General features: G+C 41.1%; 1 protein-coding gene across 2 annotated transcripts in view; it reads left to right on the top strand.

The window, feature by feature from the left end:
* The window catches only part of DRC7 (dynein regulatory complex subunit 7), a 1455099-nt gene that overhangs the window by 1419788 nt on the left and 20246 nt on the right, over positions 1-15065 (top strand). Inside the window, exon 17 of one of the 2 annotated variants that reach the window (XM_044081324.1) lies at positions 7384-7523. In XM_044081324.1, the coding sequence (XP_043937259.1) occupies positions 7384-7523 (140 nt within the window). Of the gene's footprint in view, positions 1-7383; positions 7528-15065 lie in introns of those variants that run through there. The other variant, XM_044081326.1, reaches the window with a different exon arrangement.

The raw sequence follows: 15065 nt of genomic DNA, 5'->3' as shown, positions 1-15065 counted from the left end.
TGCTTGTTTTGTTCACTTGCTTCTACCTCACTTTCTGGTGGAAATTTCAAAGGTGACTGAAGCTTCCACTTTTCAGACTTATTCTGTTTAGTAACAAAGGATCTGTATCTGGACAGACAAGTATCTCTTGTTCCTCATTCTGTTATTGTACAGGTTGTCATGACTTGCCTCAGACTTGTATGACTTGGGTCTCAGTTACTGTAGTCACTGCTAATGTCTTCAGCATTTCTGTCCATTCATGACTCAGGAGGACAGGACTATGACCCAGCAATGGATTGGCAAGTAGTTCCAAAGGGGATATTGCATCTCCATTTTTCTAAACTACCTTTCTTCTTGTTGGGACTTGATTAGTATGATTCATAAGCTTGTATGTTGCCTGTTTGAATCTGTTGGTTTATTATCTCTGAAGATTTAACTTGGAAGGTGTTTTCCTTGGTGGCGGTCATCTCTACTCACAGGATCTCAAAATTTCAGACCCTAATTATTAGGAAATGTACCTAGTTATTCATAAGGATTATGTGCCATTTAGGACTGACTCAAGCTTCCTTCAGAAAACTCTCAGTATTTTCATTAAATGAGTCATATTTGTGTGGGAATGATCCAGATAAGTGTGGGTGTGCAAACCAAGCTCAGGTTTTACTTAGAGCCCTTGAATTGCAGACAGTGAACAGTTGTTCATTTTCTGTATTCCATGGTGGGAACAGCTTGAAACTACTAAGCAAATGCTTTCCAAGATGACTGCTAATTGCATTGTATCTTGCCATCATCTGGCCTATTAGACACTTCACTATAGTGTGGTAGGTTCCAGTTCTGGCTTCAAGAATGTGCAAGTTCCAGGCAGTTGGTTGTTGGTTTCTACCTTCACGATGCATGACTGACTGTATCATGATTTCAGAACTTTGGCAACCTTTGTCACTTGTTACAGGATTTGACTTCCTGACCCTTTTACCCCCTCCCTGGCTTGAACCCCAGACGCTGCAGATGTAAAGTAGAAATTTTAACTACTGAGCTACCCTACTGGCCTAACACACACACAATCACATGACTGGTTCAGATATTCTCCTGTGTGTACCTAAAATATCTAGGATGCCATAGAGATAACCATTCTTTATGGTTGTAATATTGTTTACACAGGCTATGCTTTAAATAAACTATTACAGTAACACTCAACATTGCATTTCTTATCAACTCCTTAGTAGTGTTTTAATTAATCAGCCCTGATGTCCTTCTAGGATGCATCTGCAGTCATAACATATGGGGTTGTCCTGCCTCAGGCAGCCCTTCAGTCGGCCGGATTCCAAAGTCTGGGTCCGGCGTCGGCTGATGTCGCACTTTCCCCGACGTCAGAGCGCCTGGGGTATAAAAGCATCAGCCGACGCCATCTTCCCCAGTCTTTCTTGCCGCGTGGTGCCCGAAGCAGAAGCAGTTTGTAAGTGCCGGTCGGCCAGCTCCTGTAATTCAGCTACCGAAGACTTCAAAAGCTAAGTACCCCGTTGGGGACTCTTTCTTGCCTCAGCCGATGTCAGATAAATAATTGTTTAACTTGTGGGAAACAAATACCTCATAAGGATTTCCACTCTTACTGCCTCCCCTGCCTAGGCCCAGACCACGATGTCTCGGCCTGTTCAGCCTGTGCTTCCTTCAACCGACGCACTCTTAGACGTCGGGCGGAGTTCGCAGAGGAATTTTTTGGGGCTAGTTTTTACTACAAAATGCCGTCGGAGACTCCGACTTCACATTTAATTAAGAAACGGAAGGACAAGGACCGACACACGCGGGCCGCGGTTTCGGCTGAAACCATGGCCAGGCCTACCGCGAGTGTCTCGGTCTCGGCTGAAACCGAGTCCTTGGTACTTCCGACCCCCGAAACCACTCAACCGACAACCTCGGCCCCGGAGGCCCCTGCTGAGTCGGTTATTGAATTTCCCTCAGAACCGGTGTCTTGGAAGCTTCTGACACCATTCCTCTAGACAAAACTACACCAGCACATGGTGCAGCTAAGCCTCCTGCATCCATGTCCATAAAGGCTTTCACCAGGGCTAAAGCTGCTAAACATACAAAAACTTTGCCTCCCAGGGTTATTCCTCAGGGTCCCTCTTCCAGTTCACAGATTCTATCTTTAGCAGAGGACCTTATCTCCTTAATTAGGGGCTCTCAACCCCATCCAGACAGAGGCTCTCAACCCCCTCTAGACAAAAGGCCCTGGGTTGAGCCCTCTGATCTCCATTCCTCAGAGGAGGCCTCTGATGGCTCTGCTCTCTCGGAGTGCCAGGAGGAGGTTTTTTCGGCCTACGAGGATTCAGACGCAGAGGAATCAATCCCCTCGGCCTCCACTCCTGAAGAATTATCCTTTGGAGAGACCCTGCACACTATGAGAGAGCATTTCAAATGGCAGGGCCAGGAATTCTCTGACTCAAGGAAAAGATTAAGAACTTTTCTGCATTTACCTCAGCATAGACCTTTGGCTATTCCTCCTGTTTTGACTGTCATTGATGATGTGTACTCTGAGTCTAGCATAACCCCTGACACTCTTCCTCCGGCCCCTGCCAAACCCGATAGGTGCTACAGGGTCCCGGACTCACATCTTTTTCTTTACAAGGCCCACTCTGCTGATCCAGAAACTATTTCCCAGGGCCCAAAAGGGGTTGCAGCTACCACTTCTAAAAATCCACTCCCCTCTGAAAGGGAGTCCAGGGCTTTAGAGAGATGGGGTAAAAAAGTGTATACTTCTGCTACTCTTTCTATGAGGGCATTGAATTGTCAATTTCATATGATACAGTACCAAGAGTATTTGTTAGATGAATTGCATAAGAAACTGTCTTCTCCTGAACCCCTAGATCGCAAATCCCTTCAGGATCTGGTACATAACTCCCAGCAGGATAGCAACCATTTCTTACAGTGTGGTTATGATGCATTGGAAGCTTCATGTAGGTCAGCTTTGACAGGTGCAGTCATACGTAGGCATGCTTGGCTGTAGGAACAATCTCTGCCAGACCATGTTAAAGCTAAGCTTCTGGATGCACCACTGGAAAAGTAAAGGTTATTTGGCTCCACTGCTCAGGAGGTCTTAAAGAAATTTGAGGAAAAAGCAAAATCTGTACAAACAGTCAAAGATTTTCTACAAGTCCAACCACCAAGATTCAGCAGAAATTGGCCTACCAAGAATTGGTCCTTTCCGGACACAAAAAGATTCCAGAGAGGCAAGAACAGGCGTGCCAGAGGTAGAGGGCAAGCTAGAGGCTCCTACAGAGGACGTCAATGGCAGTCTCCCAACCAGAGAGGTAGTGCAGGACCTTCAACTGCTGCACAAGGACAGACTCAATGACTTTGCTTTGACTCCGCCAACCAGGGCTCAATTAGAAGCACCTTTGGGCGGAAAGCTTTCCTTATTTTCAGAAAATTGGCACAGTATTACAAGAGACAAATGGACACTGCAAATAATAGACAAAGGGTACAGGTTCCATTTTCACACATTGCCAAAAAGAAAAGGCATGCCAAACCTGCCACCAAATCAAAGGACAGAGGCTTTGAAACAGATCTCCAACTTAATGCAAATGAAAGCTATAGAAAAGGTTCCTCTTTCAGAACAAGGCCAAGGGTTTTACTCCAGACTATTCCTTGTTCCAAGAAAAGAAAATCAATGGAGGCCTATTCTCGACTTGTCCACACTGAATACTTATCTCATTGTGCCAAAATTCAAAATGCTGACTCTACAGCAACTCCTTCCCATGCTGGGCAAGGGGTCTTGGCTGGTGACTCTAGACCTCAAGGAGGCATACCTGCATGTCCCTATCAGACAAAGTTGCAGAAGACACCTCAGATTTCTTGCAGGTTCAGAGCATTATCAATTCTCAGCATTGCCCTTTGGCTTATCTACTGCGCCCAGAGTATTCACGAAATGCCTGGCATCAGTAATTGCACACTGCAGACTTCAGGGGATTCAAATATACCCATATCTGGACGACTGCCTTATACAAGCGGACAGCCAACAAACTTTGGTAAAGGACTTGGATTATGCCATCCGCCTACTGCAGGCCTTGGGATATACAGTCAACATTCACAAATCAAGACTTGTTCCATCCCAAAGAATAACTTTTCTGGGTGCAGATCTAGACACAACCACCCAAATGGCTTTTCTCACAGAAGAAAAACAAAGACAACTACCAGATTACTTCAAGAATCTGACCAGGCAAACTCAGCTAACTGCAAGGAAATTCCTGCAGGCCCTGCGTTACATGGCTTCTTGCATTCTTCTGATTCCACAAGCAAGGCTGCATATGAGGAAACTACAATGGTACCTAAGGAGCTTATGGACTCAGCACAGTCACAGCTTAGAAACTTTGATCCCACTCATTCCATGCCTCCAAAAGGAATTTCTGTGGTGGGCTCAAGCAAGCCAGTCAAACAGGGGTCTGCCCTTCAGCAAACCAATAGCCAGCCAAACCATTACAACAGACGCTTCAGACCACGGTTGGGGAGCACACATGGAGGGCAGATGTATTCAAGGACTATGGTCACAAAAGGAGCAACGCATGCACATAAACCAAAAGGAAATGCTGGCAGTGATACGTGCAATCGAGGCCTTCAAACCCTTTCTGCATCAAGGCCACCTGCTAATAAGGACAGACAACACCACAGTTATGTGGTACATAAACAAACAAGGAGGCACCCATTCCTACCCTCTTTGCAGACTGGCAGTGAATCTATGGGAACTTTCCTCGACTCTCTATATAGAGCTGCAATCCCATTTTGTGCCAGGAAAAGACAATATACTGGCGGACAGCTTAAGCAGAAATATCATGGATGCACACGAATGGATGCTGCACCCAGACATCTTCCTACAGATAACACAAGCATGGGGAAGGCCAGACATAGATCTTTTTGCTTCCCCCCACAATCATCAGCTGGAGAAATTCTTCTCAAGGACATACCACCCACAAGCATGGAAAGTGGACGCCCTATCTTTCAGCTGGAGAACTCTAACAGTGTACGCATTTCCACCTCTTCCATTAATGACCAAGGTCTTACTGAAGATCAGGACAGAGCAGCCAAAAGTGATTCTGATAGCTCCAGACTGGCCAAGACAGCACTGGTACCCACTGTTAAAGAGCATGTCACGCACGAAACCATGGCCTCTTCCTCAATGGCCACTTCTCCTGACACAGCACAATTACAAAACTCTGCATTCCAGCTTGAAAACCTTGCAACTAACAGCCTGGAAAATACTTTGACTCCTACTCAGGATAAGCTATCCAAGAGAGTAAAAGACATCATCATGGAAGCTCGCAGGCCTTCCACAAGAAAGGCATATTCAGCAAAATGGAAAAGATTTCAAACTTGGAGCACCACAAAGGGCCTAGATGCGACAGTGATGAACATGTCACATATCCTTGAATACTTGGCAGAAATGCTCCATAATGGCCTGTCTTACTCTTCCATTAAAATTCATGCTTCAGCAATTTCAGCAGAGTACAATACTGACCCACCTGTCTTTTCTCATCCTCTCCTGAGGCAGTTTCTAAGAAGAATTAAAAACATCAACCCTCCAAGGAAACCTCCAGTACCTACTTGGGACCTTAACTTCGTGTTGGAAAAACTAACTCTGCCTCCCTTCGAACCAGCAGCATCCGCAGAACTACAGTTCCTGTCTTGGAAGACCGCCTTCCTTCTGGCCATAACCTCAGCAAGAAGAGTATCTGAGTTACAGGCCCTTATGGCAGTACAGCCATTTCTTATTTTTCATCAGGACAGAGTCTCATTGAGAACCAATCCTTCATTTATGCCAAAGGTGGTATCCAGGGTCTCTTTAAACCAAGCTATTCACCTGCCTACCTTCTTTCCAAATCCACAAAACAAAGGAGAGAAGCTAATGCACACCCTGGACATACACAGACAGTTGCGCTACTACTTGGACAGAACTAAAAGCTACAGAAAAACTGATCAGCTGTTGGTGGCATATGCTGCTGGTGCACAAGGAAAAGCAATTTCCAAACAGACAATTTCAAAATGGATAGGAAATTGCATACATTTTTGTTATTCCTTTCATGGAAAGACTGTGCCAGCTAACATTAGACCTCATTCCACCAGAGCCACAGCCACCTCCACAGCCTTCTTAAGAGGGGTGGCTACCAAGGACATTTTAGAAGCTGCTACATGGAGCTCCGTGCATACATTTTCCAAGCATTACAATTTACCTTTATATTCCAGATCCAGAGCAGGCTTTGCTACGGCAGTCCTGCAGGGCATGTTAGCTACACCATCCTTTACATAGTTCCTCCACCCCCAGATTGGCTATGGAATTCTACCCATATGTTATGACTGCAGATGCATCCTTGAAGGACATAGTACAGTTTTGTACCTACCATAAATGTAGATGTCTGATAGGTATGCATCTGCAGTCAGGTTTACCCTCCCTCCTTCCCCTCTGTGGTATTTCTTGGGTAATTACCCCTCTTATAGCTAGCTGGGGGGGATCTATTATGGTGTATTTGTTTTTTATATTATTGTGCATGTTTGGATTTTTAAATGCATCTCTCCAAATTTAGCCTTCCTTAGAGGGCACCTGGCATCTGGGGCAAGAAAAACTGAGGAAGATGGCGTCGGCTGATGCTTTTATACCCCAGGCGCTCTGATGTCGGGGAAAGTGCGACATCAGCCGACGCCGGACCCAGACTTTGGAATCCGGCTGACCGAAGGGCTGCCTGAGGCAGGACAACCCCATATGTTATGACTGCAGATGCATACCTATCGGACGTCTACATTTATGGTAGGTACAAAACTGTACTTTTCTGCTGCCAGATTGGATCACTGGTATTATTACAACTGGACTGCAAGGTTACTGAAAGCCAGTACTACTTATTTTACAAATGTTTGGAGCAATTCTTCTCATATTAACCACCCTCTAATTAAGAACACATTCTGGTAAAGCTTGCTTACACAGGTAGGCCAAAGTATGGCTTTCATTAGAAATTACGCAGTCTGTTATTATCTTGTAAACGTTTTGTGGTGAAAATTATTTATTTGATTTTTCACTCCATTATATTTCCCCTGCTCAATTAGGTTAAAGCCCTCTAACATTACTGAATTACAGCAGCAAAAATTTAAAAACAAATTTTCAGTGCATATTATGCTAGCAGATATTAACAATTTTGACTTGTAACCTTATACCAGTGATAACATTAGTCAATGAAAAGAATTGTCCTTATTACATGTTTATAAAATCCTTTAATGTGTAATGGGTTGTTAAAACTGTAGAAATAAATTGGTTAAGCTCAGTGAAATGCATATCCACTTTGTGTGCTGTAACTGTACATGTATTGTGTTTCTGATTACATATTTGGCTGTGAAGTAGCTTAATGTTGCCTTTTCTCCCCTTTTATCCAGGAGACACATGAGTTACAAAAGAAACAGCAGTGGTACCAACAGAACCAAGTTACCATGAGCAAGGAAGATGAAGAGTCATACCTCACCTATTGTTCAGATGCCATGTTTCGCATCCACATTCTTGAAATGAGACTCAACAGGTAAAGGAGGTTATTTTGTTAAGAGTATTACCCAGTGTAGGTGGGAAGAGGCCTGAACTGTCAGGTGTAAGAGCAGGGTGTCTTTTATGAATGAACAACAATTGTTTATTTGCTCTTTCTTCCTTCCCTCTCCTTCGTACGTTCCTTCTTTTGTTACATTAAGATTTCTTAGCTCTGTTCCTAGGTCAGAATTGGACACATATTCTGCACTGTTTATGGTTAACTGTGCAATAAAATATGAGGAGAAATGTGCACAGTTCAAAGCCAGCTGCACACTGTGGTGTTGGAAATGCTACATTATTGAGCAGTAGGGTGTAGTAGATATTGCACTAAATGTAAGCTAGAAGCAATTTAAATTATAATTGCTTGGTTAAGCTGAAATTCCAACAAATGTAGTTGCAATTCTCAGAGTTCAAGAACTGAATGTGTAAATGTGGGGAGCTCAACGGAAGATGATCCCCCAATCCCGAGGCAACAAACACTAAATGTTTTTGGAACTTTCAGTCTATTTTTGAAGTTTGAGAATTTGCAAGATTGGGTCCTGCTAGGAAACAAGCTGGTACTTTTTTGAAGTTCTTTGCTGCACTCTGCATGCAGATCACCAGCTCCCCTATTTTCCTATTTATCCATTTATTCCCCCATCTCCAGGGGCAAGGTTTAGCTAAGTGAAGCCATCAATAATCAGTATTCAAGGGTGGTTTGGGATCTTTTATTTTTTTCTCTACCCCACTTCACCTACCCAGTGACAGACCAGGGTTGGGGTGCATAATGGTAAGCAGGATAGCTCTGCCTCTTACATTTACAAGTGGCTGGCATCAACAGGTCTGCCCTGTGCACCCTGAGGAGGCACTGTGTAGCTGTTTCCCCATTCTCTACCTGGGAAATCAGCTTGCACAAGTGTAGCCTTGAGCATGTGCATATACCACCCCCTAGGACAGGCACACCCTTCCTCCCTGCCTGTGAAAAGTACCCGAGTTTCTACTTAAACTCAGGTTCCCTAGGCCATAGGTAGGGCTTAATCACCTATACCACAGGTGCATGCCAGCCATCTACTACTTTGATTCAAAGATTTTTAGGCATCTCCAATGTATAAATAATCCCAAGGCAAAATGTGTATTTGGGCATGCTGTTAGACAAACTGGACAGCACACATGTTACATTTTTAACTGTGATGGTATAATTTAACCATGCAGGAAACCCAGATCCAGACACAGAAGCCAAAGGACATAGCAGTATAGATTAAGCTGTGTATGTATTATTTTATGGCTCACTGACTATTATTGATAAGCTTGGATAGTTTCTTAAGGGACTATGGCATTGTTTTAGTGTTGTTAATGTTAGAAAACACATTTCTGGTTATAAGCTAGTTTTCAGACGTCTGAATCCAAGTTAAAGCTTGTGGGTGATTTCTGAGACAAAGCTATATGTTCTGAAATAAATGCACTGAATAACAATGGCCGGCTACAGATCCCCGAGGCATATCATGGCAGATTACTTTTGGTGAGGAGAGTACATCATTCCATTTTACTAACCTAGCTGTTTTGCTGAACTCAGCGACACTGACTTTCTTTCATAGAAAACAGTCAATTTCAAATTCATGGTCCCTCAAAGCTTGATTTTTCTTCCCCAGATTTTGGAATGAGCGCTTTGCAATAATTATTTTTTGGTAAGCACAAGTTAATGCAAATGATTTCACTTTGCAAAACTTCCTTTATGTATTACTTGGACAGTCATCCCTCTTTTTATGGTATTTTTGTGTGTGCATATATTTATGTATGTATCTATGTGCATTTGTTTATGCTTATGTGTCTGTACTTGTGTATGTGTACATGTATGCATGTGTATTTATATATACATATATATACATATAGTTCTCTGTATGTTTGTATATGTGTGCATGTCTGTATTTGTGTGTGTATTTCGTTATTTAAGTATATAGATTTATGTATATGTGTGTATATACGTATGTATATATTGTGTGTGTGTGTATGTGTGTGTGTGTGTGTCTGTGTATGTATGTTTTATATATATATATATATATATATATATATATATATATTATATATATATATATATATTTATACACATATTTATATATATATATATATATATATATATATATATATATGTGTGTGTGTGTGTCTACTTCACAAGCATGAAATTCCACAATACCGAAGACAAGAAGACCAAGACAAAAACTCCAAAACTGCATTTTAACGAATGACCACATAGCCGAAAACTTTCCAGTGGTAAGTAACCAGTTGGCCAACAAGAGGAATTTACCTTTTTCCCTGCTGTAGTGTGATCCTGGAGTTGGTATATTTAGTTGGGGGTAGGGGCTGTGGAGGGAGTAGCCCCCCCCCCCCAGTCTGAGTGGGTTGGAGATGGTGCTGTGTATTTTCCATTCCTTTTTTGCCCAGTGGTTATTTACTGTTGGAAAGTTATTGGGTTTGAGATAATTTGTTCACTTGTAGTTTCGGAGTTTTCTTCTCCACCTTCTAGTCTTTGGTATTGTGGTATTTCGTGATTGTAAAGTAGACCCATATATATATATATATATATATATATATATATATATATATGTCTGTATATATATATGTCTGTATATATATATATATATATATATATATATATATATATATTATATATATATATATATATATATGTGTGTGTGTGTGTGTGTTGGTGTGGGTGTGTGGGGTTTAATTCATATAACTGAAATCCCACTTATACGAATTTGAAATAACTGAGATGACAACACCAAAGTTGCATTTGAATGAACACTCACATTACTGATAGTCTAACTAGGGAATGGAGGCAGTCGGCCAACAGGTACAAAAAAACATACTGAAGCATAAAACCCATCTAAGTGGGGGACTATGCCCCCACACCCCCAACTAAATATTCCAACTCCGAGATTGCACTGTAGTGAGGAAAAGGGCAAACTCACAAATGTTGGCCAACTGCCTCCTTTCCCTGGTTACACTATCAGTAATGTGAGTGTTCTTTCAAATACAACTTTGATGTTGTTGTCTCAGTTATTTACAATTTGGGTAAGTGGGATTTAGATTATATTAAGTAGACACATATATATATGTACATATGTGCATGTAAGTAAGTTTATATATGTGCATGCACACACACACACACAAACACACACACACATATATATATATATATATATATATATATATATATATAAAATATATATATATACATATACTTGTGTGTGTGTTTTTTATGTATGTATATGCATGTTTGTGTGTATGTGTATAGATTTATATATATGTATGTATATATGTATATGCACATGCGTGCATAGATATTTGTGTATTTTTGTGTAGATATTTCTGCATGCATTTAACATATTTTTTGATTTGTCTTGACTCTTTTTTTGTGGCCCATCTCTGCCCCTACTATTTCCCCTCCCCTATTTGCTCTGAGACTAGGAATTTTGTGCTTACTTAGAGTATACAGCACCAATCACAATAAAAATGCAAAGTAAGTATGCCCTAGTGTTCCAGTCACGGTCACTGAATGCGATTTGTTTATGTCCTCTTAGATTATTGCCTTCATTGTAATTTACATGGACTTTTTTAATGGTAAATTGAAAAGTATATTATTACTTGTCACTTATGTGTATAACTGATGAAGCTCTTTTTACTTAATAAACCATGGTTTAAATAAGCAATACCAGCTTGAATCCTGTTTTCTTGTTTTTAATAAGAATGCAAGGTGATCTTTAACACAGATCTTACATTATTGTTTAATCTATTTGAGTTCATCATATGCTGTTACTATTCTTGCACAACTGGTTTTCCCTGATACATACATACATGTGTGTGTGTGTGTGTATATATAAAATATAAATATGAGTGACGATAATAATATATTTATTTCATGTTTCACAGAGATAGAAAAGACAAAGGCTCTGCAAAGCAAGATAACCAGGTTAATACCCTTGTCAAGTCATCATTTTGTTCAGTGCTTTCCTGAGTCAGCTTCCTAGCTGAGTTAAAGTGAACAGGGAGAGATTCCAACTCCATACATCTTCATGGAAAGTGAACAACCCATATATGTTGGCCATTCCACTTATAGAGCAAGAGCACACCACAGAAGAATTTGCTCAAATTCCTCATTTCAGGGTTCACGTATTGCCTTCTTGGAAATGCATGGGTCATTAATGATAGGAAGTACTGGCTGTCTTGTGCAAGAGTTCCACTAAACACATCTCACCCATTAGTTGGTGCTGTTTTCCCATATTATTCTTGGTCATTGACAAAATTATTTTGCAGTTGAAAAGTCTAAATTGTCACATCTTGTGCATGAAATTCAAAATGTTGACTGTTCGACTTCCAGTCAATATTTAGGTGAAGCTTTCCAGTAAGGCTCTGTGTCTTCACTAATGCTTCTTTATAGTAGGCTGACAGATTTTCTAGACGTGTATACATTGTCTACAGTTCATAAATGATGCCCAGATATTTTCTGCAGACAATGATTCAGCTGAAATGCAGCCTGCCATGCTTTAACATTCTCCCTCCACCAAGTCAGCAACCAAAAAGTTGCAAAAGAAAGTACAGTTTTCCAATCAGGTGTCCACACTGTAAAATTTGAAAAAGAAAAATTAATCCTGAAAACACTTCTCTACCAGAAACTAAATTCATGCAAGAGATGATGACTTGTAAAAAAGTAAATAACTTCCTGTCATTAATTTTCTTGGGTGGCGAAAGCCAGGGAACCTTTTTGGCTAGGCTTATGTAGGCCAAAAGCCTAGTACCTACCTATGAACCTATGAACCTATAAATATATTTCTTCACTCAGTGCAGATATTCTTTAACCTAAAAAAGAAATGACAGATCTGCAGTGGGAACTGCCTTGGCATGGTAACTTCTGTTATGTCAGTGGAAAAACGGGGTAGATAAACTAGAGTCTATGGAAACCACAGTGCAGCTGATAAAAAATGGAACCCAAAAGATGATCTGCAGTAGCAGTACAGATCCTGGGGGGGGGGGGGGGGGGGTGCCATATGGGTAGGGAAGGGAAAATCTGATCTTTCTTAAAAAGGAATATGCCAAGCCATTTAAATCAAGTTCTGTCATATTTTACAGAGCCTGCTCATATGCCTGTTTGACCAAACCCCACCATTTGGGGTTTATATCGAACATCAAACAACAATAATTTCAAATTGCACAACATCGAACACAGAACACCAAACGCAAACAACCACAAAAGCCCAAAACCTCAAAAACGGAATGTACGAACAGTAACACTTGGCCATCCACTCACCTGCGCAACCTGACAGTTCACTGTAGCAAACAAAACCACACCTCTTCAGTCATCACACCATCCAGTAAAGCAGCACACAACCATTCTTCCAGTACACAACACAAAACACACAAACACTACAAACTATTCCTTATGTGGGGGGACTTCTCCCCCACACCCCCCTACTTATATATACCAACTCCGAGATCGCAACATAGCCGTGGAAGCCTCACATTTATTCGTAGGGGGTGTTATTCATATTATTTCACATTTCTTACTGACCTCAGGATGTGTAGCTTTGTGAAGGCCAACTATGTACATCTGGGGTTTCCAGTTTTGGAATTCTGAGCTTTCAGGGTTGTTTGCGTTCGATGTTCGATGTAATGCGATTTGGGATTTTTGTCGTTTGATGTAATGATATAAACCCACCATTTGTACGCATTTTCCATGATTATCCACTTCTTTAATTACCCAGAGAAGCAGGGCATTTTGGGTCCAGTTTACCAGATTTAGAAAGTCTTTTGTGGTTCAGGTAAGTTCAGATTCATGGTGTATGTTATCCCTGGAGTGCAGCTCAAAAGGGAAGAGTACATAGATATTTGCTGTAAACTAAGGACAGCTTCCTTGAAATTGTGGATGAAATATTCAGCTATAATCAGTCTTTACTTAAAAACACTTGATTACTTTTGATAGTGCAGTTGAAGCCGGGGGAGTCTGGTTTTATATCACATCATTGAATGCTGTAAATGTCAAATGCCTCATCATCGAACCCTATTTTTCGAAACTTCATCCGTCAAATTATTGTTTCAGCTAAACTGTTTCCCACGGTAAGTAAAAAGTTGGCCAACCTAATGACTGCAACAAAACAGCATTTTTTTAAAACCCGCTGTGGTGGGGGTCTGTGCCACCCACACCCCCCCAATTAAATATACCAACTCCGAGATCACACTACAGTGGGGAAAAGGCAAACTCCCCATAATAGCCCACTTGTCACTTACCCTGGGAAAAAACTTCACTGAAATGATCATTTGACAGATGAAGATTTCAGCAAATAGGGTTAGACAAACAGGCGTTCGACAATTAGTGAGTTCAACCCAGGAAGGCTACATAGACCAGAACTCATCAGTGGTAACTAATGATCTTTTATAGTTTCTTCGCACTACATTTTCCATGTTTGTTGCTTTAATTGTGTGCCACAGTTTTCTAGGAATATTATATTATAACTGTGTCTACTGTCTTGATGCAACAGTGGCATGATATTAAGTACATTCTTACTCATTTTATTGTACTCAGAACAGCTTTTATCTGTTGATCCAGTATTGTCTAGTTTTGTCCGATTCAACTTCGGATTGTTGGATCCGACCAGATCTGACCCCAGTGCTGATCTTAAAGCTTTTCAGTTCCAGTGCTCTTACTCCTTCCATACCCATAAGTCCTTGACCTTCACCCTACTACCTCAGATCTTGTTTGCTTTCTGAAGTGTTTGGTCTTGCATTTGAAGGCTCTTCTATTTCATATAATTTGTGGTACTTTTTCTCCAACTCCTCCACTACAAGGAAGGTTTAACTCTCTCAAGTTTATTATAAAACTGTGTTTAAAATTTTTCTTAGGTAGCTTAGGTGTTTTTTTTAGTTACTAAGTCTGTTTAGAAAAAAAGATTTTTGTAGGTCACGGTTAAAAGTGTTTCATAGAAGTGTATAGGACTGTTTACCTTAGCAGAACTGTATTTAGTGTCTAATTAGTACATAGATAAGTTAAGTCAGCCAATAATCATTGCGTAGGTATGTGTGTTCAACAAAATAGTTGAATATTATTCATGGCTGACAGTCAAGGATTTAAAAAGTGCATAAAGTGTGTGCATAAACTGCACCCCCAGGACCCACACTCCCTTTAAGTATATTGTTTAGGCGTAGTTCATTTGGATGATTCTCGTCAAGACTGTGCTTCCTTCAGTCCTTCAGTGCTCGATCTTTACAGACTAGAAGCAAAAAAATGATTGCCAAGGGTCTCCTTCCTCCCCAGAGAGAGTCTACTCCCTTAATTCATCTCCCAGAACCAAAGACAGGAAATCCAGTAAGAAGCCAGATGCAGACAAGAATAAGGAAAACCCTAACGAGAAGTTGAAAGAAAAGGGGGACTCCAAGAAGTCCCATAAGAGGTGTCATGATCCTTCCCTGTCTTCAGAATTAGGTCCAAAAGTACTGAGACTATAGGAGGCAACAGTCTCTCAGTGACATATGTCTCCAACTTGGCCGTGGTCAGGAGGGAGCCTATGGA

This window comes from Protopterus annectens, chromosome 8.part0 (assembly GCF_019279795.1).
Source record: "Protopterus annectens isolate FY-2018-M chromosome 8.part0, PAN1.0, whole genome shotgun sequence".
Classification (NCBI taxonomy): Eukaryota; Metazoa; Chordata; order Ceratodontiformes; family Protopteridae; genus Protopterus; species Protopterus annectens.
This window is presented reverse-complemented; position numbering and strand designations above follow the sequence as displayed.